This window comes from Mercenaria mercenaria, chromosome 3, assembly GCF_021730395.1.
Source record: "Mercenaria mercenaria strain notata chromosome 3, MADL_Memer_1, whole genome shotgun sequence".
NCBI classification, from domain to species: domain Eukaryota; kingdom Metazoa; phylum Mollusca; class Bivalvia; order Venerida; family Veneridae; genus Mercenaria; species Mercenaria mercenaria.
The window spans coordinates 46,531,102-46,558,488 of record NC_069363.1 but is presented as its reverse complement, the minus strand read 5'-3'; the positions used below and the strand labels follow the sequence as shown (position 1 = coordinate 46,558,488).

Sequence of the window (27,387 nt, the reverse complement as noted above, 5' to 3'; positions counted from 1 at the left end):
TTTTCGCACGTCTAACCGAAGCGGCGCCGGTAGCTCTGCTATAAAAAAATCTGGGTTTTTTTTCACACAAATATACTTTATATATGTTAGTCAAATGAAAAAAAAATCGATGACAAAAAATCTGGTCACAGTATCATATACATTGAAAAGGTGAACTATGCGAGCGTAACGCTATGGGAAGCTACATGGCAAACTTGTAGAACATTTCAAAATCGGAGTTTATACACTTGCAGCTGCTACCTGCATGATTGCACCTTCAAAACATTTAAAGCCTTCCATAAATACTACACTGACCCCATAAATTGCTTTGAAAAACACAGTACAAGTCTTTACGTGCGAAATATTTCAGTTATCCCCGGTGATTTCATTCCGGATATCTGACGTGTTCCTGGTTTTTATCACTTCGTCTGGCAGCTGAAATCGCCAGGGATATTTGAAATATTTCGCTCCTAGAGACTTGTGCTGTGTATTTCAAAGCAATTTATGGGGTCAGTTTAGTATTTATGGAAGGCTTTAAATGTTTCGAAGGTGCAATCATGCAGGTAGCGGCTGCAAGTGTATAAACTCGATTTTGAAATGTTCTACAAGTTTGCCGAGTAGCTTCCCATAGCGTTACGCTCTCATAGTTCACCTTTTCAATGTATATGATTGTGACCGGATTTTTTGTCATCGATTTTTTTTTCATTTGACTAACATATATAAAGTATATTTGTGTGAAAAAAAACCCAGATTTTTTTTATATTAAACAAAAAAATATACACTGGACCCGTGCCTGTGTACTGTCGCTGAGTGGCTGCTTTTTAATTTCTGTCTTTTGCAGCCACCGCGACGTTACAGTTTGACCGTCACAATATAAAACAAACTGTATACTTCAGATTAGTTCGACTACTCTAAAAATGCACATATACGCATATATTCAAACAGATTTGAAATATGATATTAACTTTTTAGTTATTAATTTTCAAAGTATCCGCAACAGGAAAACAGAATTACTGAACATAGTTTCAAGCCGAAAACCAGATGTGATAATTGGAACTGAAACTCATTTAAGCAATGCAGATTTAAATTCAGAAATTCTTCCGCAAACATCTCACACGAATATCGGTATTGAATATTGTCATGGTACGCCCAGACCTACAGGCTGAAGAGAGCTTAGATCTAGACTTAGACTGTGAATTAAAGTGGGTTAAAATAAATATAGACAAAAAATGACCAAATCTTAGTTGGATTACACTACAAGGAACCAAAATCAACATTAGAATCTTTGAAAGAACTGGAAAAATCACTTACCAAAGTTAATTCATCCTCTCCATACAAAAACATGAAAAAATTTCTTGGAGGCGACTTCAATCTTGGAGACATAGACTGGGACAATAGCGGTTCAACCCAAAATGCGCGGGATAAATTACACTGCAATAAGCTTCTTGAAATCTCTACAAACTGTTTCCTCGAACAAATAAACACAACACCAACACGCCAAGGAAGAAATTTTGACTTATTTTTCACCAGTCACCCGGCGCTCATCCAACGACATACAGTCTGTCCACCAATCGGTCTAAGTGATCATGACATCTTATTTGTAACAACTTTAATAAAAACAATTGTAAATATAAAACCACCTAGATCAGTTTTCAATTATAAAAAGGCAGATTGGACTAACATCAGAACAAATATTTAAACAAATCAAGATAAATTTCTAAATAATGAAAGTGACCCTGTTGAAGAAAAATGGAACAAACAGAAAGATCTTATATTTTCGTCAATGAATCGTTAAATTCTGAAGAAAAACATCAGGGGCAAAATCGACATTCCATGGATGAACAAAAAGATAAAACGACTTATCAAGAAAAAGCGCTCTCTGTACAATGCGGCCAGAAAATCCAACAATCCTGACGACTTTAATAAATTCAAGGACTTTAGAAAAATTGTGAGAAACAAACTACATACCTCATATTACAATTACATAAGCAATCTTCTTGATCCTGACAATGGTAAAACATCAAAATCCTTTTGGAAATACACAAAGTTGTGTAAACAAGATACTGTCACTATAGGTACATTGAAAAACAATGGCCGAAATGTTTAACAACCAATTTTGTTCAGTATTCACTCAAGAACAATCTGAAGATCTTCCAGATAAAGGACCCTTACCATACAGATCGATGCCCAAGATAAATGTTACATTAAATGGTGTCATCAAATGCATAAACAGGCTCAACCCAAAAATGTGGACCAGATAAGATGCCAATTTTAATTTTGAAAGAGTGTGTACATGAAATCGCTCCAATCTTGCTAAATTTATTTCAACAATCTATTGACACATCACAAATACCTTTGGACTGGAAAACGCAAATATTGTGCCAATCTTTAAAAAAGGGGATCAAACAAAACCATCAAACTATCCTCCGGTAAACTTAACAGCAGTTGAAGCAAAAATGATCGAGCATATTGTTGTGTCACAAATAATGGACCATCTAGACCATCAAAACATCTTACCATCATTCTGCATTTGAGCCGTGCCATGAGAAAACCAACATAGCACAGTCTGGTCAGGATCCATGCTATTTGCTTTCAAACCCTATTGCAATTAGAGAGACCATTAGTGAACAGCATGGATCCTGACCAGACTGCGCAGATGCGCAGGCTGGGCTGGATCCATGCTCGTCGCAAAGCCACTATGTTGGTTTTCTCATGGCACGGCTCAAATGCAGAATGATGGTGCCATTGAAACATTACAGTTATTACATTCATAAAATTGCGGATTTTCAATGGTGTTTGCTGTCATGACATATTTATTTGCAGATTTTGGAATCTCTAACTGTAAGTAGATCTGATTGTAAATCAAAAGTGAAAACCAAAGTGCATGTTTCAGTGAGTTCTTTTTCATAGGAGTGTTTAGTTATAAGAACAATTATATAGACAGAAATATCACATAACATGCAATGAACTTTTCGGACAATAATTTTTATTGTTACAAATATTTTGTCTTTTTAGATTCAACCAATACTGGTATCAAGGTTACATCATTTGGCTGGCTTGTATGATGAACATGATTTGGTTTATATTCATAATAACTGTTGTTTCGGCATCAGGTAGGTATATTCATATTTTATTTAAATTTTTTAAGACTTGTTGCAAATAAATTATGATGACATTTGTAAATTTTCCAGAAATAGAAGTACATGTAAAAAAACTTAAACATTTAAAAGAAAAAGAAAACACTTGCTTATTTATTTGATAACACTCGTGTGTCAGAAGATACGGTTGCTTATTCATGATATCTAAAGTTTTTGAATTTCTAAGAAGTGTAATGTTAGCAAAGAAAAGTTTAATTCATAGCATTAATCGTAGTTCAGAAGAGTAATGTAACACCAATTAAAATGGTGTGTATCAGGCATCTGAAATTACTTGAATCTAAGGTAAAGTCTTCACATATATATCTATCTCCAGTGTGTTAAAGTTCAGAATGAGTTTATTTCTTTTTATTTTAGTTTTTCCCAATCTTGACCATATTCGTCCCTCAGCCACATTAGAGGACCAGCGCCAAGCAGCTCAAGAACTGATACAGAGAATTCTTGGTCCAAAGTCGAGTAGTTTTCAAGTTGATATCGTAGTAAACAATGATCAAGAGTATAGAGACACATTCAATGTAAGTGTTGATATCACAGTAACAATGATCAAGAATACAGAGACACATTCAGTGTTAGTGTTGATATCACAGTAAACAATGATCAAGAATACAGAGACACATTCAGTGTAAGTGTTAATATCACAGTAAACAATGGTCAAGAATACAGAGACACATTCAGTGTAAGTGTTGATATCACAGTAAACAATGATCAAGAATACAGAGACACACATTCAATGTAGGTGTTGATACACAGTAAACAATGATCCAGAATACAGAGACACATTCAATGTAAGTGTTGATATCACAGTAAACAATGATCAAGAATACAGAGACACACATTCAATGTAGGTGTTGATACACAGTAAACAATGATCCAGAATACAGACACACATTCAATGTAAGTGTTGATATCACAGTAAACAATGATCAAGAATACAGACACACATTCAATGTAGGTGTTGATATCACAGTAAACAATGATCCAGAATACAGAGACACACATTCAATGTAGGTGTTGATATCACAGTAAATAATGATCCAGAATACAGAGACACATTCAGTGTAAGTGTTGATATCACAGTAAACAATGACCAAGAATACAGAGACACATTTAATATAAGTGTTGGTATCACAGTAAACAATGATCCAGAATACATAGACACACATTCAATGAAGGTGTTGATATCACAGTAAATAATTATCCAAAATACAGAGACACGCTCAATGTAATTGTTGATATCACAGTAAACAATGATCAAGAATACAGACACACATTCAATGTAAGTGTTGATATCATAGTAAACAGTGATCAAGAATACAGACACACATTCAATGTAAGTGTTGATATCACAGTAAACAATGATCCAGAATACAGACACACATTCAATGTAGGTGTTGATATCACAGTAAATAATGATCCAGAATACAGAGACACGCTCAATGTAAGTGTTGATATCACAGTAAACAATGATCAAGAATGTAGACACACATTCAATGTAAGTGTTGATATCACAGTAAACAGTGATCAAGAATACAGACACACATTCAATGTAAGTGTTGATATCACAGTAAACAATGATCAAGAATACAGAGACACATTCAATGTTAGTGTTGATATCACAGTAAACAATGATCAAGAATACAGAGACACATTCAATGTTAATGTTGATATCACAGTAAACAGTGATCAAGAACACAGAGACACATTCAGTGTAAGTGTTGATATCACAGTAAACAGTGATCAAGAACACAGAGACACATTCAATGTAAGTGTTGATATCACAGTAAACAATGATCAAGAACACAGAGACACATTCAATGTAAGTGTTGATATCACAGTAAACAATGATCAAGAATACAGAGACACATTCAGTGTAAGTGTTGATATCACAGTAAACAATGATCAAGAATACAGAGACACATTCAGTGTAAGTGTTGGTATCACAGTAAACAATGATCAAGAATACAGAGACACATTCAGTGTAAGTGTTGGTATCACAGTAAACAATGATCAAGAATACAGACACACATTCAGTGTAAGTGTTGCATGATCAAGAATACAGACACACATTCAGTGGAAGTGTTGTTATCACAGTAAACAATGATCCAGAATACAAAAACACATTCAATGTAAGTGTTGATATCACAGTAAACAATGATCCAGAATACAGAAACACATTCAGTGTTAGTGTTGATATCACAGTAAACAATGATCAAGAATACAGAGGCACATTCAATGTAAGTGTTAATATCACAGTAAACAATGATCAAGAATACAGAGACACATTCAGTGTAAGTGTCGGTATCACAGTAAATAATGATCCAGAATACAGAGACACATTCAATATAAGTGTTGATATCACAGTAAACAATGATCAAGAATACAGAGACACATTCAATGTAAGTGTTGATATCACAGTAAACAATGATCAAGAATACAGAGACACATTCAATATAAGTGTTGATATCACAGTAAACAATGATCCAGAATACAGAGACACATTCAGTGTTAGTGTTGATATCACAGTAAACAATGATCAAGAATACAGAGACACATTCAATGTAAGTGTTGATATCACAGTAAACAATGATCAAGAATACAGAGACACATTCAATGTAAGTGTTGATATCACAGTAAACAATGATCAAGAATACAGAGACACATTCAATGTAAGTGTTGATATCGCAGTAAACAATGATCAAGAATACAGAGACACATTCAGTGTTAGTGTTGATATCACAGTAAACAATGATCAAGAATACAGAGACACATTCAATGTTAGTGTTGATATCACAGTAAACAATGATCCAGAATATAGACACACATTCAATGTAAGTGTTGATATCACAGTAAACAATGATCCAGAATACAGAGACACATTTGGTGTTAGTGTTGATATCACAGTAAACAATGATCCAGAATACAGACACACATTCAATGTAAGTGTTGATATCACAGTAAACAATGATCCAGAATACAGAGACACATTCAATGTAAGTGTTGATATCACAGTAAACAATGATCCAGAATACAGAGACACATTCAGTGTAAGTGTTGATATCACAGTAAACAATTAGCCCGCCCCCTTAGCTCAGTATTGAGTGTTGGTCTACAGATTGCGGGGTCGCAAGTTCGATCCCCGGTTGGGGTGTATGTTTTCCGTGACAGTTTGATAAAAGGCATTGTGTTTGAAAGCATTCATCCTCCATCTCTGATAATTCATGTGGGGAAGTTGGCAGTTACTTGTGGAGAACGGGTTTGTACTAGTACAGAATCCAGGAACACTGGTTAGATTAACTGCCAGCTGTTACATGACTGAAATACTGTTGAAAAACGGCATTAAACCAAAAACAAACAAAACAGTAAACAATATTCCAGAATATAGAGACACATTTAATGTATCGAGGGCTGAGGGCGAAACTATTGTATCTTGTTCTTTATTCATATACAGTTACAATAGTTTCGCGCTCAGCCCACGGTATGTACATTTTCTGTTGAGGCAGCTGTTGTAATAGTAAACGTTTTAATGCTGCCTCATAGTGAACACTGTCCTTGAGTAACGTCCTGTAAAATGCAGGACCTCATAGGACAATATGACATATGTTAACAATTGTTGATAATTGAATGATGTTACCTCTAGAAGGTTCAGCTCTTACATCGAGTCATAGCCATGTGAATTTATTGGGAATTGTTAACACACTTGTAATACTGAGGTTTATAGTTGCAGATGCAGATATAATGAAAATATATTTTGATGAGGGAAGTGTTCCTACATGCAACAGAGATATCAAGTTTAAATGCACAATGAATGTAAATAAGATATCCTATAAAAAAAAATATTTTCAATTTATAGATTTTTTTATAAACATTTATTTACATTATTGTGGTAAATAGGAACCTAGGAAGCTGTTTACAAAGTTTATGAATGTACTGTTATTGTATCTTATTGTTTATTTTCAGTTAATATCAGATGGCAGTAATGTGACCATATCTGCTACCTCTGGTGTTTCCGCGGCAATGGGTTTCTATTATTTCCTGAAGACAAAATGCGGGTGTCAGTTTACCTGGGCCGGGGAGCAGCTGAGCCTTCCTAGTCCACTTCCTGTGATCTCCAAACCTGGTATCACTGTAACAACAAATGATAGGTATGCCGTTTTAGGCCCTCGAAATGTATAATGACAGAAATCTTAGATATTGGGTGTTAAATATTTGTAAGAATTTTATATACTAATGAATGGATAATGATTAAAAAAAACTGTTGTAATGTCTGTGTCTAGTTAAAACAAGGAAGAGTTGTTAAGTCTACCATTTGGAGGGTTTAACATCACACCAAGACAATCATAGGTCATAATAGCAACTAAACGTCATTTCATGGTTGGAGAAGACTCAAGGTGCTCCTCTGATTATCATTTCAAGCAACAGATGGGCACCTGGGTAGAAGCACTGACCTTCAAGCCAGCTGGAAGGCTTCCTCACATGAAAGAATTCTACCCATTAGCAATGTTTCAAACCAACAGCTTGGCATTTGCACTCACTACTACAATTAGATTTTGTTGTTTGTATAACTGAAAAAATTGTTGAAAAAGACACTGAACCCAAACACGCACACACAAACCCATAGCAATGAGGGGCAAGTGATTCCAAGTCAGCCATCTCAACTTAGCCATGGAGACCCCTTGTCAGTGTCGGGCCATTTAAATTTTTTAATGAGTTATTTAAGGAGGTAGGTTACCTTCATATTTGTATGTGCGCATGTCCAACCGGAAGCTAACGTGACGATTTACGACGGCGTTTACGACAAACTAAATGTGTCTGTATATTCATTCTTCTGAAAATTAATCATGAACCTGTCTTCGATCTGATGCTTTATGGTTTAATAATGCAGAAATAATGAATAAATTGCCGCAGAAACGCTTCAAAACAATGTTGCCTTAAAATGACGTCATTGACGTCATGACGTTACGTGCCAGTTACCGCGCAAAATTAATAGCTTTTATCTTGAAAGTACGTAATTCTGTGCATTTTGTTTACTTTAACTATTTTCAAATAACCATTATTTGCTGAAATTTTTTTTATGAGTCTTTTGCTCTGAATAATAATCAATATTTTGCTTCTTTTATGTAGATATATTGAAATGTTATGCGGAATGTAAGAAAATGGGTGATGATAAGCAATGTTATTTGGAATATAGTTGGGTGAAAGGTTACTTGTTACGGCCATTTTCAAATAAAAAATCTAGCAGTTTGATTTCTAATACCTATTTTCAGGTTCCGTTGATAATTTGTTACTTATGTTCTAAAACTAAGATCTAAAATTGTTGCAATTTCAGTAGAAAATTGTGGTTTCTTGAATTTAATTGATGTTACCATGGAAACGAAGCCCGTGACCTATGTATCTAAATGTAAAATTTAAAAGCGTTGACACTGGTCTATTTAAGAAACACAGCTTCGGCTTTTTATTTTCATTTCAACAATATCCATGAGAATAAAAGCAGCATGCTGAAAGATTTTTCCATGAAAAATTCCAGTCGTGGGGTACTGCTGTAAGTATTCTAAGCTGTGAAATTTGTTTGAATAAATGCAAATAACACGAAAATATAACTTACGTTAGAAATAATATGTTTTAAAGCTTTATCAGCTAGAAAGATAATCTTAATCAATACTTTTTATAAAAAATTAGGACAAAAAGCAAGATATAAGCTATTTTAAACATCTCTGTTGCCATGGTTACTTTAAACTTTAAGAAAAATAGGGTACCATGTAAAGTGCTTAGTATTTTGCTAATAATATTACCCAAATAATCCATGTTGGTCATTAACAGAATGGCACTGAGGCCGTCGAAAACCCCTATTTTTATACATACTTGTTTAAAAATGAGAGAAAATGCGTTACCATGGAAACACGAGCCCCGCGACATATACATTTTAAGCTTATATTAGAAAGCTAAAGTGCATATTAGTAAAACTATCAATTATTCAGACTTCTACGGATATCGATGAAACTAAAATACACTGAAAAGTGTTAAATATTCGTATTTTCCTTCTTCTTTCAATATGAAATACCTTTGGAGGGTCATGTTCTTCAAACCTGGATAAAAATTTAACTTGAAGGGACAGAGACAAACGAAATTGAGATTGAAGCAGTTAAAACTTCATATTACACGAAATACAAAAGAATGCTGCGGTTCAACTAATTTGAATTTACCCTTGTAACAAGGTAACCTACCTCCTTAAGTTAAGTTTAAATGGTTTAGAAACATACCAGTGAGCATGCCCCCAGCATATCCTGAAGAATTTCAAAGTTGAGTGAAGTCTTTGACAGTGAGTATATAAATCATAAATAGATTTGTTACAGCGCTGTTGAATCATAGTTTACATTTCTTGTGACAGAGATCAGAGATTCTTAGACAACAAAAATGACAGACACCCACTCTACTGTATTTGTAACAATTATTATGCCCCTCTTGCTCATTGTTGGTTGGTCAGTCTGTCCATTGGTAGACCATTCTGTTTCCAACCAGACAATGCTTGGTCTCACAGTGGTCAAACTTCATTGGATGATTGCCTGTGGCCAGTAGATCAACCTTTTGTTTTTTGGATCAGTAGGTCACAGTGACCTTGAGACTGAAAACCTTTTCAGCTCAGTTACTAAAAAATGATTTGACCTTTAGTTGTCAATTTTAACAAGATGATTGTCTGTGGTCAGTAGATGACTTGTATTCTTTTGGGGGTCAGTTGATCAAAGATCAAGGTCATAGTAACCTCAGGACTGAAAATAGTTTCACCTCATTAATCAAAGATCGCTGGCTGTCAACCTTCTTAGGATGGTTGCCTGCAGTCAATAGATGAATCCTGATGTTTCTGAGGTTATTTGGTAAAAGGTCAAGGTCAAAGCATACAAAATAACATACCAACTTGCTTCCGACAGGTCGTACATACAGCTCTTGTTTCTTCATATTTTTTTCATTATATTAGATTTCGTTACTACCAAAATGTGTGCACATCAAGTTACACTTTTGTGTGGTGGGACTGGGAGAAATGGCAGCGACATATAGACTGGATGGCAATGAATGGTATTAACCTACCACTTGCATTTACAGGACAGGAAGCTATATTTCAGAGGGTATGTTATGTTGTATTATTAGATACTTGTTTTCAGATTGCTTTCAGTTTCGTAGATTGAGTAATATTTGAACAGGTTCTATTTTCACAAATTTTCATTAACAGGACAAAATGATTTAAATTACTTGTGAATAAGGAGAAATCAATATCTATAATAAACTACAAAACACATACCTGTATTCTGAATAATGCAATTAAGTGTGTTGTCTCTCAAGTATATAAAATAAAAGTGACACAGAAATTACCCAATCTACAATGCTTAAAGGAATTTGAAACTTGAATTCTGTGAAATTATTACATTTTTTGGGCATAAAATTTTGTTGTCTTTGCAGTAATGATTATTTCATGGGGATATGAATTGGTGGATTGAATAGAAATTTAAGTTGTTTGTTAGGATTAAAGTTAATGGTTTGACTCTAGCTTGAAATCAATGAAATTTAGTCCCCCTCACAAATTAACCTTTAGCCTGCTATCATGGCAAGTGATTTAGCCTTTGCGACCAGTGTAGATCAGGATCTGCGCAGGCTGATCATGGTCTGCACTGTTTGTTATTTAGTCAGTAATTTATCAGTGAACACCCCTTTGAATAATAAGTGGTACTTCCCACATTGGATGATGGACCAGTCCATTTTAGAAATTTAGGAGCGTAAATGTTAATGATTTCACAGAGTGTAATAATTAAGCAATGCATATATTCTACTTATTAAACTTACCAGTAGACACAAAATATTTTTCTTATCAACTTGTAAATTTCGTACTAGAAGTGGGTCCTCAACTGTGACATCATTTTCATGAGTGTAGGGGTTAAAAAGTTTGCCAGCATTTGTAATTTTAATTAAAGGTCAAGGTCACGCTTAGAGGTCAAAGGTTAACATGGTCTGTTTCGTGTCCGGTCCATAACTCTGCCATCCATGAAGGGATTTTGAAATAACTTGGCTAAATGTTTACCATAATGAGATGATGTGTCATGCACAAGACCCAGACCCCTAGCTCCAAGGTCAAGGTCACACTTAAAAGTCAAATGTTAACAGGGTCTGTTTCTTGTCCTGTCCATAACTCTGCCGTTCATCAAGGGGTTTTGAAATAACTTGGCTTAAATGTTCCTCATAATGATATGACTTGTCGTGTGCGAGATCCAGATCCCTAGCTCTAAGGTCAAGGTCACATTTAGAGGTTAAAAGTTCACATGATCTGTTTCTTGTCTGGTCCATAATTCTGCCATTGATGAAGGGATTTTAAAATTACTTGGCATAAATGTTCCCTATAATGAGATGATGTGTCACGCACAAGACCCAGACCCCTAGCTCCAAGGTCAAGCTCACACTTAGAAGTCAAAGGTTTTTCTTGTCTGGTCTGTAACTTTGACATTTATCTAGGGATTTGAAAATAATTTGACACAAATGTTAACCATATTGAGAAGGTGTGTGACGGTTATGACCCGGGTCTCTTAGGTCAAGGTCATGAAATGATGTGTGATTTTTTTGCGCAGACAATTGTAGCATGCTTCGGGGGCATTTGTCACCAATAGTGACAGCGCTTGTTATGTCATTGCTTTTTAGTTTTGAGTATTGTCACAACCCATAATCCACAAAAATCCCCCACCCCTGATATTGATTTCATAGTACTGGTCTGTATTCTTAAGTATGAAGGATACAACAACTGGAGAAATATTATTGTGAATTTTAGTAACAGTAATATTATATATTTCAAATAAGGTGTAAATATCTGTTATATATGCTTGATTAATGATAATATTATATAGCTGTAATAAGAAATGTTATTTCATTAATATCTTGAGAAATTTTGCTCTCAACTGGACCTAAGGAATTGGAATTTATCTATGTGCAGTCATGTCCTATCTCTTGTTGGTATACAGAGAAGTGGGGTTTATCTGTGAGTACAATGTATTGTATAAATATACTTCTTATTTTTATAGGTATACAGAGAACTTGGATTTATCTGTGTATAGTGTATAAATATACTTCTTATCTCTTATAGGTATACAGAGAACTGGGGTTGATCTTTGAGTATTGTATAAATATACTTCTTACTTCTTATAGATATACAGAGATCTGGGTCTTATCTATGTTTATTGCATAAAAATACTTCTTATCTCTTGTAGGTATACAGAGAACTGGGGTTTACTGATGAAGATCTGCAGCATCACTTTGCTGGACCAGCTTTTCTGGCATGGTAAGGAGTCATATAAGGATCTTTCACTGGTTGAAGGTGTGGATGGAAATATTTGGCTCATGGGTAACTGTTTAGGTGGTAACGAGGCTCTGCAGATATTTTCATCTGCACCATTCTCTAGTGATAGATTCTTTTCCTTGTATGCTGCATTCTTAGAATAATAGAGGAAGAAAAACAAAACATTGCTTTTCTTTTCAGCACTATCTTATTATAGTAGAGTGTGAATTGACACATTCATTCATAAATTTTAGCAAGTTAGTCATCTTAAACCCTGGGGAAGTGAAAAGCATTTTTCCAGTTTGGTTTCAGTTTGACCCATTCCTGGCTTACCTGAATATACTTGAAATTTTGGTTTTGGAAGAGCTAGCAGACTACAATGGAAAAGTCTATAATATTATGTTAAAAACTTTTATTGCAAAATTTTAAAAAATTAAACTTATCTTGAAAATGTGTCTGTTTGAACTGGTAATCCAGTTCGCATAGCACTTAATGAAATCATTCTTTGATAAAATTAATGTAAATTTGTTTCTTTTACCATTAATCAGGCTTTCTGTTAATTTTATGATGTTAAGACTCATTAACATATACCGAAACGTTGTGGTCTTTTGAACCAGAAATAGGAGCATGTCAGTTTCCTTTTAAAAACAGCAACATATGAGCCGTGCCATGGGAAAACCAACATAGTGGGTATGCGACCAGCATGGATCCAGACCAGCCTGCGCATCCGCGCAGTCTGGTCAGGCTCCATGCTGTTCGCTTTTAAAGCCTATTGGAATTGGAGAAACTATTAGCGAACAGCATGGATCCTGACCAGACTGCGCGGATGCGCAGGCTGGTCTGGATCCATGCTGGTCGCATACCCACTATGTTGGTTTTCCCATGGCACGGCTCATATTAATACGTGTATTTAGATGTGTTTCTTACTTGGCTTGTCGGAAAAGTATTTCTGTCAAAAACCTTTTATGACTTTACATTCACACCTTTTGCAGGGAAGTAATTAGAAATAATATAAACTTACTGTTTAAATCAAAGATAAAGAGTTATTAGAGTATTTATACCATTTCTTGCTCGCCAGAATTTTTAAAAGCTGTGGTTGGCACGTAGATTTTCCCTTGTCCATATGTCTGTCCTCATGTTCATCCATCCATCTGATTTTAGTTCATCCATATCTCAAAAAGACTTGTACCTAAAGTCATGAAACTGCACCCGGGGTTTGTTTAAGATTTCACTTTATAAAACCAAAGTTATGGCCCATCCCCAATTTTTATGCCCTCGCACATTTATGTGGGGGAGAGGGGCAGTAGCATTGCTGCTCTCCACACGTACGTATATCCCGAAATCTTGTGTGTCCAAATCCTCCCACACTATCAATCTGATTTGCTTCAAAGTTTCACAGGTGAACAAGCTTGATGTGCAGATGACCATAACGGAAGAAAATTTTTCTGTGACTATTTTTACTGCAGTTACGGCTCTTTGATAGTTTTTGCTATAATGGAATTTAGAAAAAAGTTCCTCCCACATTATTAGCCTGATTTGTTTCAAACTTTCACAGATGAACAAGCTTGATATGCAGATGACCAGTAAGAAAAGAATTTTTTCTGTGAATATTTTTACTGCAGTTATGGCCATTTGATAGGTTTTGCTATATAGAGAATGGCACAGTATGTGGGGACCCCCATGTCCTATGGACACAATTCTAGATTGTACTGTTGCAGTTTCTTTTACCTTGTGTTTCTTGATGATGTATTTTAATATTCATAACCGCCCTCCCCAGATACTTTCTAGTATCAATAGCCACTTTCCCCACCTCCTTTCTGAAGGACTCTCACTCTCAACCTAAGGTAACATGGAGGTTTATTTAGTCTTGCATTGTCAGCAAGTAACATATGACCATACAGTGACAGTAAGTGTTGGCACCAATGTCCTGTAGACATCAATTCAATTCTTTATGTGCATATCTTATATTTGTAGCATAGCTTTAAAAAGCTTTTGTAAGTCTTTTAAGTTCAAATGCACATGCATATGAAAGTCATGCCACTATTTGTCTTCAGGGCAAGAATGGGTAACATGGAAGGATGGGGCGGACCGCTACCTCAGACCTGGATAGAAGACCAGCTTGCCCTTCAGCACAAGATCCTAGATCGAATGAGGGAGCTCGGGATGACACCAGTATTACCGGCATTTGCTGGTCATGTGCCTAAGGCTATAACAAGGTATATCTAGATCATTTAGTTGTCTTGAAAAATGTATGAAGGCAGGACTTGTAGTCTTCTCGTATATGTAATGTTATACAGTTAGAATATCAGTAATCTACTTCTGATATCTAACCAGTTTAAATGTATTCACAAATCTTATTTATCATGCTGTCAACGATTCAGTACAAGTAAAATTTGGACTGATTACATGTGTTTTCATTTTCTAAATCAATCCTTCTGAATTCATACATTTTAGAATATCAACTGTATTTATCATTTCTAGGTTATATCCAAAGGTGAAGGTCAGTCAGTTGGATAATTGGGGACGTTTCAACAAGACTTACTGCTGGTAAATTATTAGCTTCACTATTTGAAGAATAGGTAGAGCTATTGCACTTAGCCATTTGTTGGTGTCATTACAATTAATACTACTGTAATATTACATTGAAGTACAAAATACCTGTAAAACCTTTGATACACTTTCGAACTTTTAAAAAAGTTTAAGGGCAATTTTCTTTCCAGTGGATGTAAAGTTAGACATATTTGCGGCAAAATCCAAGTTTTATATTAATTCTTCTAAAATTGAAAAAAAAAGTTTTTTAAGATCTCAGCTTTCCAACGGAGTAACAATTACATCTTTTGTATACCTGTGTATATTTTCAGCACCTACTTGTTAGATTTCCAAGATCCTCTTTTCAAGAAGATTGGTGCATCTTTGATAAGAAAGGTAATTAATCCATGCTGTTTTCTTTCATGTTTAATCTGAAGACAGTTAGTTTTTCAGTGACAATGACAATTTGTTTTCTTGATGGCGGCCACTGACCCTAACAATGACTATTTGCACATGATATATGACAATGACTGGAACCAGTCTAGGAAACCAGTCTGCAAAATACTTATTATGCACAACATATATACACAGTTTGGTTTAATGTTAAGTTTATGTTGTCAGATGCTTCTGTTGAAAGATTGATATACAATCACACAATATGTAAATTTAACAGTGTGTATTCTGTAATGTGCTCATGTGAAATCTTCTGATATATAAAATCCAGTTAAAGCAACTTATTTTAAATCTTAATCTTTAAAGTGTGTAATGCTTAGCTGAATAAACCATGTATATCAGACATTTCCCAATAAATGTTTATTTTTCTGATGTCAACATTTTCCCTAGGAGACTTTCTGGGTAGGGAGTACATTGAGTTACCCGTCTAGATCTGCAGTGGTGGAGTAATTCATGCCATTAGGAAATCCCATTCTTATGTTGTTTATTATCCACCTTTGGTGGAGAAGTTGTCATGACATGCACCAAAATTGAGTACTGGTATGATTTCCACTAAACTTGGTAGGAAAACTGACCTGATGTTACAAAACTGATCTGCCTATATTAACCTTTAGCCTGCTGGTGGCAAGTGATTCTGCCTTTGCGACCAGTACAGACCACTATCAGCCTGCACATGCAAGATCCTTAAAATGCTTATGAAGGTTGAGATTTTATCATAAAAAAAGAAGTTCTACCAAGTTTCTGAACTTTCCTCAACTGCCAGGTTGGGATTTTCTTATTCTCTAAAAAAATGACATGATGCAATATGTTCATAAACATTGTTAATTTTTCAAAGAACTGTGTCTATCTGACATTGTATTATATATTGTTATAAAATACAGTAGTCTGTTAATCACAAGTGTGAGAAAAGATGGCTTTATTAGTTTCGTGGTTATCGAAATATACGTGAATATATTCGATAACTCACTGGCCTATGAAATTACAAATGATAACGATTAATGTCAAAAATTTACCGAGGACGAAAGGAATATGACGATGTAGTCTTTAAAATGAGTGACTTGCGATGTTCGATAAAATTCGAATTCACATTTAGTAATAAAAATGCTTATAAGTTGAGTTTTATCATAAAATAAAGCAGTCACCAAGTTTATGAATTTCTAATCAGGTTATTTTCTTATTCTCTAAAAAAATGACTTATGATTTTCATAAACATTGATAATTCTTCAAAAACGTGTCTGTCGACTGTATATACTATATGTTATAAATACAACGTACATACAATTGAAGATGATCTTGTATGAATATATTATTCAGAATAGTCTTGTCTCCAGATGATAATTGTCTAATTCGTTATTTCAGATGGAGGAAGAGTTTGGTGTAGATCATATTTACAATGGTGACACATTCAATGAGATGGTTCCAATTTCAAAGTAAAAACATGGTTATCACTTGATTAGTCTGAATTGCCTGTGCCATTATGTTTATCATTTAATTTGTCGTATTGCCTGGGCTGTATGTTTATCATTTAATTTTCGTATTGCCTGGGCTGTTATATTTATCATTTACATTTTTATGCCCCGGCTTACTATGTGGAGGCATATATATTGTCTGTCGTTGTTCGTTTGTCGTTCGTTGTCGCTGTCGTATAGGTTAGCCAAATGGAACCGTTTCGTCTAGCGTCAATATCCCTTACTAGAATGACTTGATACTAATGCAGATGTAACCTGTGACCATTCCTCATCTTCAGACATCATCTGACCTCAGTTTGACCTTGACCATCTTTGAATTTTGTTTTGTATTTGTCCTGGGCTAGTTTACAGATTTGATCTATATGTAGCCTGTGACATTCTCATTTGCTCACCTGCTCAGTTTGACTTGACTCGTTTTATTAGTTTGTCTGATATTGCCGGGGCATAAGCTTATTGAACGTTTATTTATCTGTATTGCCTGGCTGTCGTTTATATTATTGTCTGTATTGCCTGGGCTTTTACGTTTATCATTTAGTTTGTCTGTATTGCCTGGGCTGTTACGTTTATCATTTAGTTTGTCTGTATTGCCTGGGCTGTTACGTTTATCATTTAATTTGTCTGTATTGCCTGGGCTGTTACGTTTATTATTTAATTTGTCTGTATTGCCTAGGCCATTATATATGTAAACACATGTTTATCATTGATGAATCTTTATTGCCTGTGACATAATGTGAATAGATGTTTTTAAAAATGTAAATACATAGGACTTTAAAAAAGACTGCAGCCAGTTACATCAAAGGGAATCAGTGTGGTCGCAAGTCGAAAAAAATGGATAATTGTGGAAAATAGCATAAAAATGGCATTTAATTATTATTGATAGTTGAGAATTCTTTCTGTTAAGCCCTTAGTTTGAACTAAGCTTTCACCAGATAATTCTTGGTGCTGTAAGATTTCCCAGTAGTGATGAGTTGGATTGTTCATTTCTTCCTAGAGTTTTACTTTGTATTACATTCTTCATATTTTTTCACACATTGTAGTGATACGGACTATGTAAGGGCAGCTGGAAAAGCAGTTTACAGTGCCATGACTGCTGCAGACCAGAAAGCTGTGTGGTAAGGTATTTCAGTACTTATAAGCCCCTACACAGGAAAGACCTAGTCATTTAAATATTATCAGTATGATGAAATGGCAGCCATTTTGAGCACAGTGACATCACTGTTCTTTCATAATTATGAATAAATTATGTTAGATACAACTGAATGTGAATCTTACATTCAAGGTATACACTTTTACATTCAAACTTACATTCAAGGTATACACTTTTACATTGACCTGAAAATATAATATCTTAGTTGCTATGAATGATGACGTCACTGTGCCCAAACTGGCTGCCGTTTCATAACATGGATAGTATACAAATAGCTACTTGTTACCATGCATATCTTGTTATGTTTGTAGTCCAATTTTCATGTCTTTTTTTTGCCAATTTTTTAATATTTCACCAAGCTCTTGTTAAGAAGAATGTAGATGTCAAATGTTGTGTATTCCCCTTTAATGTTGGAAGTAATTAAGGGTTAGGCTGATCAAATGGTAGTTGTAAATATTGCCTAGTTCACTTGTTTTCTATTTTGAATGCATGCATACATCTCAAAACACCATTCTTGTTTAACTTCATTTATTTTAGATTTGTAGTGTTTGACATAGTGTTTGACTATATTAATGATTACAACACTAGGTTGATGCAAGGCTTGCTGTTCCTATCCGAACCCCAATTCTGGCATCCAGAACAAACAAAAGCTTTGTTGACATCAGTTCCTCAGGTGACATTGAACATATATAATTATGTAACTCTAGGTTGTTTGAACTTCTGCACCTTCTTTACAGCTTATATTAACATCCTTTGTGGCCGTTGATCAGTTTCTTACACTCTTTGTTATGGAAATACTCTGCTATTTGTTGCTTGACCAAAATGAAGATTTGTATAACAACATAATAAGTGTCACATCACAAAAATGTACTGTGTTGACAAAATGTTATGGATTTAGCCAGAATGGCTTTTTCAGAGTGATATGAATTAGGGAAAACAAAAATTAAGGTAAAGTGAATGAGAAACTATGGTTTCTTGGATTAATGCTGTCAAGAAATCCATGAAACAAAGGCTCACATGAATAATAATGATTTAAGCATCCTTGGCAACAAAAAGATACTGGTGTTTTCTGAAGAACATTATATATATTCATGCCGTATGTATTGAATCGAATAAGTTGTATACTGATGTTGAAGTTTACATATACCTGTTGCAGTTAAGGATTTAAATAAATACCTGTTTATAACTAGTGGATAGTTAGAGACAGTGATTTATCACTTGATTGATAGGTTGATGCAGGGCTGAATGTTTCTTGAGGCATCTTCATTTTGGCAACCAGCACAAACTAAAGCTTTTATGACTTCTGTTACTAGGTGACGTTGTCTTTCGCACTGTGTCAGGGACTATCATATCTCTGGCTTTAATACATGTGTGATGATAAAAAAGGGATTTTGATAAAATGGTAAGCCCAGTTAGCTTAACCCTTACTCTGCTAAATTTCTATAATGAACTTGTCCGTCTTTCAGTTCGGACAGTACCATTAACTGTTAAAAGGGGGTGCTTACCAAAAAGATACTGAATGGATAGCGAACAGTGCAGATCATGATCAGACTGTACAGATGTGCAGGCTGTTCATGATCTACACTGGTCGCAAAGGCAAAATCAGTCGTGTCCAGCATGATAAGGGTTAACAATTAGTCAGTGTCCATATCCTGGGAGAGGGTTATGTTAACTGACTTTGAAAATCAAATTGATCTGATCATTGATGTAATGTGATAAACATATCACTACAAAATATTTAGTCCAAGTGTAAACTTGCACATTGTTAAAACCAAAAGAAAACTGTGTTTGTATTTTTAGCTTTTAAATTTTTGAAATAGTAAATCTTTTGTTGTCACCCTTTCATTGCTGTTAGTTCTGGTGTCTGTTACACAAAAGTTTTCCATGTAAGCAGATCCTCTAAAACTACGAGGCCAAATGCTTTCAAACTTCGTACATGTATTCAGCATTATGAAATGACCCCAGGTGACAATTTTGGTAAAAGTTTTTAATGTAAGCAGGTTTCTCAAAAACTGCTGGGCCAAATGCTTTCAAACTTCACATATATTTTTGGGGTCATAAGATGACTTCACATAACTCAAGCTTTTTATTTTCTAAAAATTATGTCCCTTTATATCTTTGAAATGATTGTTAAAAGTTTTGCATGTAAGCAGGTTTCTCAAAAACTATGAAGCCAAATCCTTCACACATGTCTTTAGCACTATGAGTTAACTTCACATGGCAAGCTGCATAACTCTGGCTTATATATTGGTTAAATTATGCCCCCTTTTCAAGGTCTGTGAAATCTAATATTAGGTGGAAGGGATTCAAATGGTCGAGCATGCTGGTATTAGACAGCTCTTGTTCTTTTTGTTAAAAACATTAAATGTTCACTTGTCACAGTTACTTCAAAAGTAAGAAACACCTTTTTACAAACTGGCTGACATTTAGGAATTGAAAAAATATCTCACTTTCTTTCCAGCAATTTGATCATAGTTGTATTTTGCATAATTAACCAGAAACTACTGTAAAATCATTTAATTTCGTGGGTATGAAATTTCGTGGTTTTGGTCAAAACGGCAATTTCATGGGGATATGAATACGTGGATTTCAACTTTTGACTGTAAAATGAATGGGAATTTTACCTGTTCATTGGGATTAAGTTTCATGGATTGACACAACCACGAAATCCACGAAAATTAGTCCCCCACGAATATTAATGATTTCACAGTAAGTAACTTATAATAATCTAATATTTTTCGTTAATTTTATAAGTCCATTGTCTATAGTCTCGATAATTTATTAGGTAGAGAACAGGGATATCATCAAACTAATTGCAAGTTTGATACCTGGGTAAGGCAGAGGGGAGTGGTGGTCTGGTGGTTCAGGTGTCACCAGCTTAGCCTGGAGATTGTGGGTTCGAGCATAACTAGGATCATGGCAATGCTTTCTCATTTAACACCAGTACTGGGTTTCCCAGGAAGCAGATGGGGGAGTAATTCTAATAAGCCTCTAGCTCCTGATAAATTTGTAACTATTTTCCATGATGAGTTGATGGAAGGCACTATATCTGATGTTGTTTGTATTCCACCTCTGATACATGTGCTGAAGTTGTTTCTTACTTAGGGAGAACAAGCCAGAACTGGAACTGAGTCCAGAAACTCTAGCTGTGTAAACCAATTTTATCATATCAGTTAAGAACATCTTTTAATTTATCATTTCTCCTTTAGGCTTTGTTCCTTCTGCATGTTTGATGTTACTAATTAACAGAATATATATTTCTCATAAGTTCTAACCAAATATATTTTTATACACCCGAAGGGATGTATTATGTTATGAGCGCATGTTTCGGATGGCTGACTTCAAGGTCAAGGTCACACTTCGGGGTCAAAGATCATACCTTCGGGCATACGAGGGGTGTTCCAAAAATAATGTCATTTGTGTTTTATTTCGCGGAAATCGTGTCATGTGTACACAAAACCACCTCGTGTCGATAGAACGATCACTGAATCGTAATATCGCGCTCACACGTTCACTGACTTTGGTACAGTGTACATTGCTTTATAGCTATTCATTACACTTTACACAAAATGACTGGGAAAAGAGCTGAAAATGTGCTTGAAATTAGGGCCTACATAAAAGGTAGGTCGCTACTCGGCATGAAGCTTGTAGATATTCACCGTGAGGTGTGCGACATTTATGGGGAAGGTCAGATGTCTCATAGGACTATTTGTAGGTGGGTAGCTAAATTTAGGACTGGACAGCAGCAACTCAAAGATGCTGCTCGCACAGATCGTCCTGCAACAACTACGTTGAAAGGTAACATCGAAAAAATCCTCAATTTGCTAAAAAAAGGATGCCCGATTCACCGTAAGGCAATTGGCCCGACTGACAAACTTGTCGTTAGCACGAGTTCATGGAATTTTGAAGAAACACCTAAAACTTAGAAAAATAAATGCAAGATGGATACCCAATTTGTTAATAGATGAACAAAAGAGGACCCGTGTAACAATAGCAAAAAAACTTCTGAACATGTACCTAAAATACAGCAAAAAGGTTTTTGATAATATAGTTACTGGTAATGGAACCTGGCTTTATTATTTTGAACCAAAGCGGAAGTATTCCAACCGAATTTGGGTCACCAAAAATGCGAGATGCCCAAGTATTGCCAAATGAATATGAATGGTGAAGAAGGTTTTATATGTATTTTTTTCACTCATAAGGGTCCAATCATTCAAATTCCTGTACCAAAAGGCAGTACTGTCATAGGAAAATTCTATTAAAAAAGTTGCTCTAAGAAAATTGAAGAACTACTACAAAAGTCGCCGCCCCGAAACAGGACTTAAGTACCTCCGACTTTTGCATGATAATGCACCCGCTCACAAGGCACGCATTGTGACCAAGTTTTTGGAGTCGGAGGTTACCGTCATTCCACACCCTCCATTTTCGCCAGACCTGGCCCCCCTGCGACTATTTTCTGTTTCCCAAACTTAAATATCATCTGTCTGGAAAGAGATACAAATCGAGAAATGCCCTTGGATCTGCAGTTTATCAGTATCTGATGGGTGTTCCCATAGAAGAGTATGAAAAATGCTTCCAAAAGAGGATTGGCCGGCTCAAAAGGTGTATTCAGGCTGACGGAGAGTATTTTGCAGAGCAAGTTAAAATGATCAGAACATTTGCAGTATAGGAGAACCGATGCAAGTGACATTACTTTTGGAACACCCCTCGTATATTGCGGTGCTCTTGTTTAAATTGTTTAATTTGTCTTACATGTAAATGCATTTTTAGACTCAGAATGAAAACATTTTGTTTTCTAGCTGGGGACAGCTGTAGATACTAATAAACTATATTGAAAGTAGACAGATCACTAACAAGGAACGGGCACCTGATTGTGTTATAATTCTTGATTCAAAGTACTATCATCTTGTTTGAATTAACTGATTTCATTAAAAATATATTTCCTGGCTTTTAAACATTGGGTGGACATTACAAAATATGCTTTAACATGTGAGCCATAACCATTCATGCTTAAATCAAATTTTTATGTTGACTTATTTAAAATGATTTCCATTTTATGACGAATGTCGGCCTGTTTAGCTTAGTTTCCAAAGTCTGTCAATGGAGAGCCTGCAAGTTTAAATCTTTGACTACAGTTCAGTCCACCAAATCTTTAACAGAGTTGTTGACGAATGGTGGTTTTATCGTATGAAAGATTCAGATGTAAGTTATACATCATTGCACAGATATTTGGGTGTGGTAGAAGCATTATTGTGGATTTTTCAGATATCTTGTGAATTGTAATTTTTTTGCCAAAAGTGTGACGGTGTTTTTGCCTCTGTAAAATTCTGGCCCAATAACAATTTTGAAAAACTATTGTTTTCGAAATTTTATAAACAAATTTTACATAGAAATGATGTTTTTTTGCTGGGATATCATTAAAGTTTAATAACAGTCCATCAAAACAAAAAAGTCAGAATTGAAGTTTGAAAACTTTTTGATGTCTAAAATGGCTGAAATTTACAATAGAAAATACTCGCATCAAAATCACTTTTTGACAATACTAATCAAGTTAATTTGAAAATCTGACAAAATGTTCATATTGCCAGCCTCTGAGTTCTTCAAAAATGATGTATGTCATGAAGTTATTATATTTACTTAAAGAGAAATTTAGGAAAAGCATTGTTGGTTGTTACATAAAAGGTAGGGAAATGTTTTCTGTCATTATTTGACATTTTAAGGCAATATGTCTGAAGTCGTTCAGTTTCCATCTATCATTTATTTGGGGGAGTTTTAGTTTCCTGCAACACAAAGTAAGTCTGTGGTGAAACATTAGCCCAAAATCGATCAGGTTTACTTTTGAGACACAACTGAAAAATGAACTTATTGTGAAATCAGTATTATTTGTGTGGGACTAATATTTTCAAATTTCGCAGTTACGTCAGTTCACAAAATGAAATCCCAGTGAACAAGTAAAATTCTCATACATTTCATGTTCGTAAGTTGAAATCCTGACGAATTAGGCGTTTTGTCCCAAATCACAAAATTTGAGGCCCAGGAAATTAAATGGTTCTACAGTGTATAAAAATCAATCAAAGAAATGACTGTGTGTTTGCAGGGAAGAATGATTGTCCTGGATCTTATGGCTGTACAGACTCCAGCATACAAGAGGACAAAGTCATTTTATGGACAGCCATTTATATGGTGTATGTTACACAATTATGGAGGCACCATGAGGCTGTATGGCGTCATAGACACTGTTAATGAGGTACATGTACTATGATTTGCTTTGTATGAACATTTCAGAATTATTTAAATATAATAGCATTAAAGGACAGAAGACAATATATCTATCTTAATTGATCTGTCACTGTTTACACTTAATGGTATCTTGTCAGTTTCTTTTGAATAACACATATTCAGTTCTGTTACATAATTTAGAAGTTACCCTCACTGAACTACTGTTGAAAATGGCATTAAATCAATCTGTTGTCTTTTCCTGTCCATTTCTTTTTCTCCCCTTTATTCAAGACGTCCTTAATATTTTATTTTGTTACATGACAGTAGGTCATGGAGTTACGGGGATTAATTAACATAGGGTTCTTTAAGACTATTTAAATTTCATTTGTCTATTTCTTCAGGGACCATTTACAGCGAGGAATTACCCCAACAGTTCGATGATAGGGATAGGATTGACTCCAGAAGGACTTTACCAGAATGAGGTTATGTATGAGTTCATGAATGAAAATGCATATGCAAGTAGCCCTAGGAACCTCACAGCATGGTGAGCTATATCTTAATCTTCTGAATATTATTTAGATAATTTATTCATGTTTTTTTTTTTTTTTAATGAGGCCATTGATATCCTTGCAATTCATGATGAAGTTAAAGGAAAACATACAGATATAGCTAGACCTATGGTACATTGACATTTAGATTTATCCAGGTTTGATTCTAAATGCATGCATTGATTTTTTAAGTACTAGAGATCACTTCAGTGAGGTATTTATCACCTACTTACAAACCTTTGTGTGAGTGGTTAAAGTAACTGACTGAACTACCTGCCCCTCATTGCTTGAGTACAAAACCCCCAAGTCAGAGAAAAAACGTTCAAAAATAGATATGAGTATAATTGTCACAATCAAGAATTATTTTATGTCTCTAGGTTCTCAGACTTTGCAAGGAACAGGTATGGGAAATATAACCAAGATGCTGATCAGGCGTGGCAGTTATTAAAGGTACGTTGTTCTCTCAGAGGTCCAAAATGTTTTGGAATTCTCTGTAGAAGTATGGTATTCAAATTTTTAATGTCATGATTTCATTCCTGCTATCTAATTTAGCAAATGAACTTTTGAAATTGACAACATTAGGAACTGTTTATGCATTTGATGCATTGTGTTCAGTCATCTCTGGAGCCTAGGTGGCTGTAACATGGCTGTCTTTGAATCATTTGCGCATTTGAAATCTATTTTGGGGTGTAGAATTCTTTCATTTGAGGAAGCCATCTATCTGGCTTGTGGAAGGTTCTATTCTGATGCCCCCTCACAATGAAATAATGTCCGAGGCGGTACCTGAGGTTCCTCCACCCAAAGGCGTTAATGACATTGTGCATTCTTCAGGATATTGCTATCACGACAGTTTTTTGGTCGGCCTCAGGGCACAATTTCTAAATGTCCAATAGAAAATCTGCAATTCCAATACACTGGGACCCCTTTATAATGCTGTCGTTGGGGTCCAAGGTTCGAGAACCGCGGATCTTTTTTTTTTTTGGTCTTGAAAAATATGGGAGCCAAGAGTGTACAGCTTATACTTAATACCATGGTACATTGAATAGCGTTATAAAGGGTTTCGAGTGTAATAAACTATGGCCTGCAAAGTATTCTGGTGCTTTAAAAAAGTTGCAATGTCTTCAGAGTACATGCAAGAGTTATGTGAAATTTTGTACAGAATCTGATTGCTTTTCAGTATGTGTCTTCAATGTTGCCTATTTTACATGATATGTTTAATCACTGGTATGCATGACACAACAACTGTTTAACTCTTACTTGAAATTTGGCACTGTGATGTTGGAATGATTTACACAAGTATATATGCAGTTTTAGTGGAAATATCGACACTGTGCATTGTTACAACAGTTTGAAGACATATCATAAGTTGTATATTGTTGTCCTGCAAGGTTTGTGCTGCATACATGTATCAAACCTCAGTAAAAGTTGAAAAACATTTTTTTAAAGTGATTTTTTGATAAAAGACATTTCTGGTTCCTCTGAAATAGACTACATATATGTCAGTCTAAAATAGTCACAAATTGATATCAATAAAAAAGGATTCATTCTAAGATTCTACCTGGACAACCCTCGTATGTGCCTATAAGACAATTTAGATCATATGTAAGCTTTTTCATTTTGTCCTGTAGTGTGCCCATCTATCTGACAGTGTATGTGTATCTGTCTTCCAGTCACTAGATTTGGGACCAGCTTTAACTAGTACAGGAGATTTCTTCATAAACCTTTGTTTAAAGATGGCAAGCAGTTTGTAGAACATTTAGCTCCTTTTATGTGGTTGTAGTAACTTGTTTTAATATATTCACTACAACTAAAATTGGATAGGAGCGGTGATCTTGCGGATATGGTGTCGGCTGCTCAGTCCAGAGGTTGTGGGTCGGAGCCCCACTGGGTTCACGACCATCACTTCTCATATGATACCAGTACTGGTTTCCAGGAAGCGGACTTGAGAGTGGTTCCAGTAAGCTTGAAGCTTTCATCACAATTGAGCTAAAACAAATTAGTATAAACAAACTAAAATTGGCTGTGATATTGCAATTAAATTTACTCTGATGGAGTATTTATATCATACAGCTGTATTCTTGTTTCTGTGGAACTGCACACCATCTTTCTGTAACATGAATGAAGTGAGAGGACTGTATAAAACTTGCCATGCAAAATGAAGGCAAAAGTTGAAGACTGTGTGTTCATAACTGAACACCTACTGTAATGATTTATTTTGATATTGTCCACTGTGATACATGAATATAGCAATAGTACAGAATGGTTATGTAGATATAAGTATTGGCAAGATAGCTTATGCAAGATTATTAAAGTTTAAAAAGGGAACATTTTTAAAACACCCTATGCTATATGTGATGTTCTGTTTGACAGCTGAGTGTATATAACTGTACAGATGGGATGTTTGATGATAATTCATATGTCATACCAACCAACAGACCAAATAGTGATCTACAGTTACCAGATGTAAGCATGCTAGTTTTTCTCCTTTAATCACATATTCTGTATTTAATGTACATTCCTTTTTAAAGCGTAAATCTAATAATAGCTATAACCTTGATATGTGCCCAAAAGGATCACCTGC

The 27,387-nt window shown here is 35.0% G+C and overlaps 1 protein-coding gene across 3 annotated transcripts in view; it reads left to right on the top strand.

The window, feature by feature from the left end:
• Positions 1-27,387, top strand: part of LOC123524953 (alpha-N-acetylglucosaminidase-like) — a 40,534-nt gene that overhangs the window by 1,431 nt on the left and 11,716 nt on the right. The window contains exons 1-16 of one of the 3 annotated variants that reach the window (XM_045303591.2): positions 417-488; positions 2,995-3,092; positions 3,492-3,649; positions 7,092-7,276; positions 10,105-10,252; positions 12,374-12,444; positions 14,496-14,657; positions 14,923-14,988; positions 15,303-15,366; positions 16,783-16,853; positions 17,930-18,004; positions 18,628-18,712; positions 24,137-24,286; positions 24,660-24,802; positions 25,184-25,256; positions 27,177-27,269. In XM_045303591.2, coding sequence (XP_045159526.2) covers positions 484-488; positions 2,995-3,092; positions 3,492-3,649; positions 7,092-7,276; positions 10,105-10,252; positions 12,374-12,444; positions 14,496-14,657; positions 14,923-14,988; positions 15,303-15,366; positions 16,783-16,853; positions 17,930-18,004; positions 18,628-18,712; positions 24,137-24,286; positions 24,660-24,802; positions 25,184-25,256; positions 27,177-27,269 — 1,647 coding nt within the window. In that variant the 5' untranslated portion in view covers positions 417-483. Of the gene's footprint in view, positions 1-416; positions 489-1,297; positions 2,409-2,994; positions 3,093-3,491; positions 3,650-7,091; positions 7,277-10,104; positions 10,253-12,373; positions 12,445-14,495; positions 14,658-14,922; positions 14,989-15,302; positions 15,367-16,782; positions 16,854-17,929; positions 18,005-18,627; positions 18,713-24,136; positions 24,287-24,659; positions 24,803-25,183; positions 25,257-27,176; positions 27,270-27,387 lie in introns of those variants that run through there. The other 2 variants (XM_045303594.2, XM_045303592.2) reach the window with 2 other exon arrangements.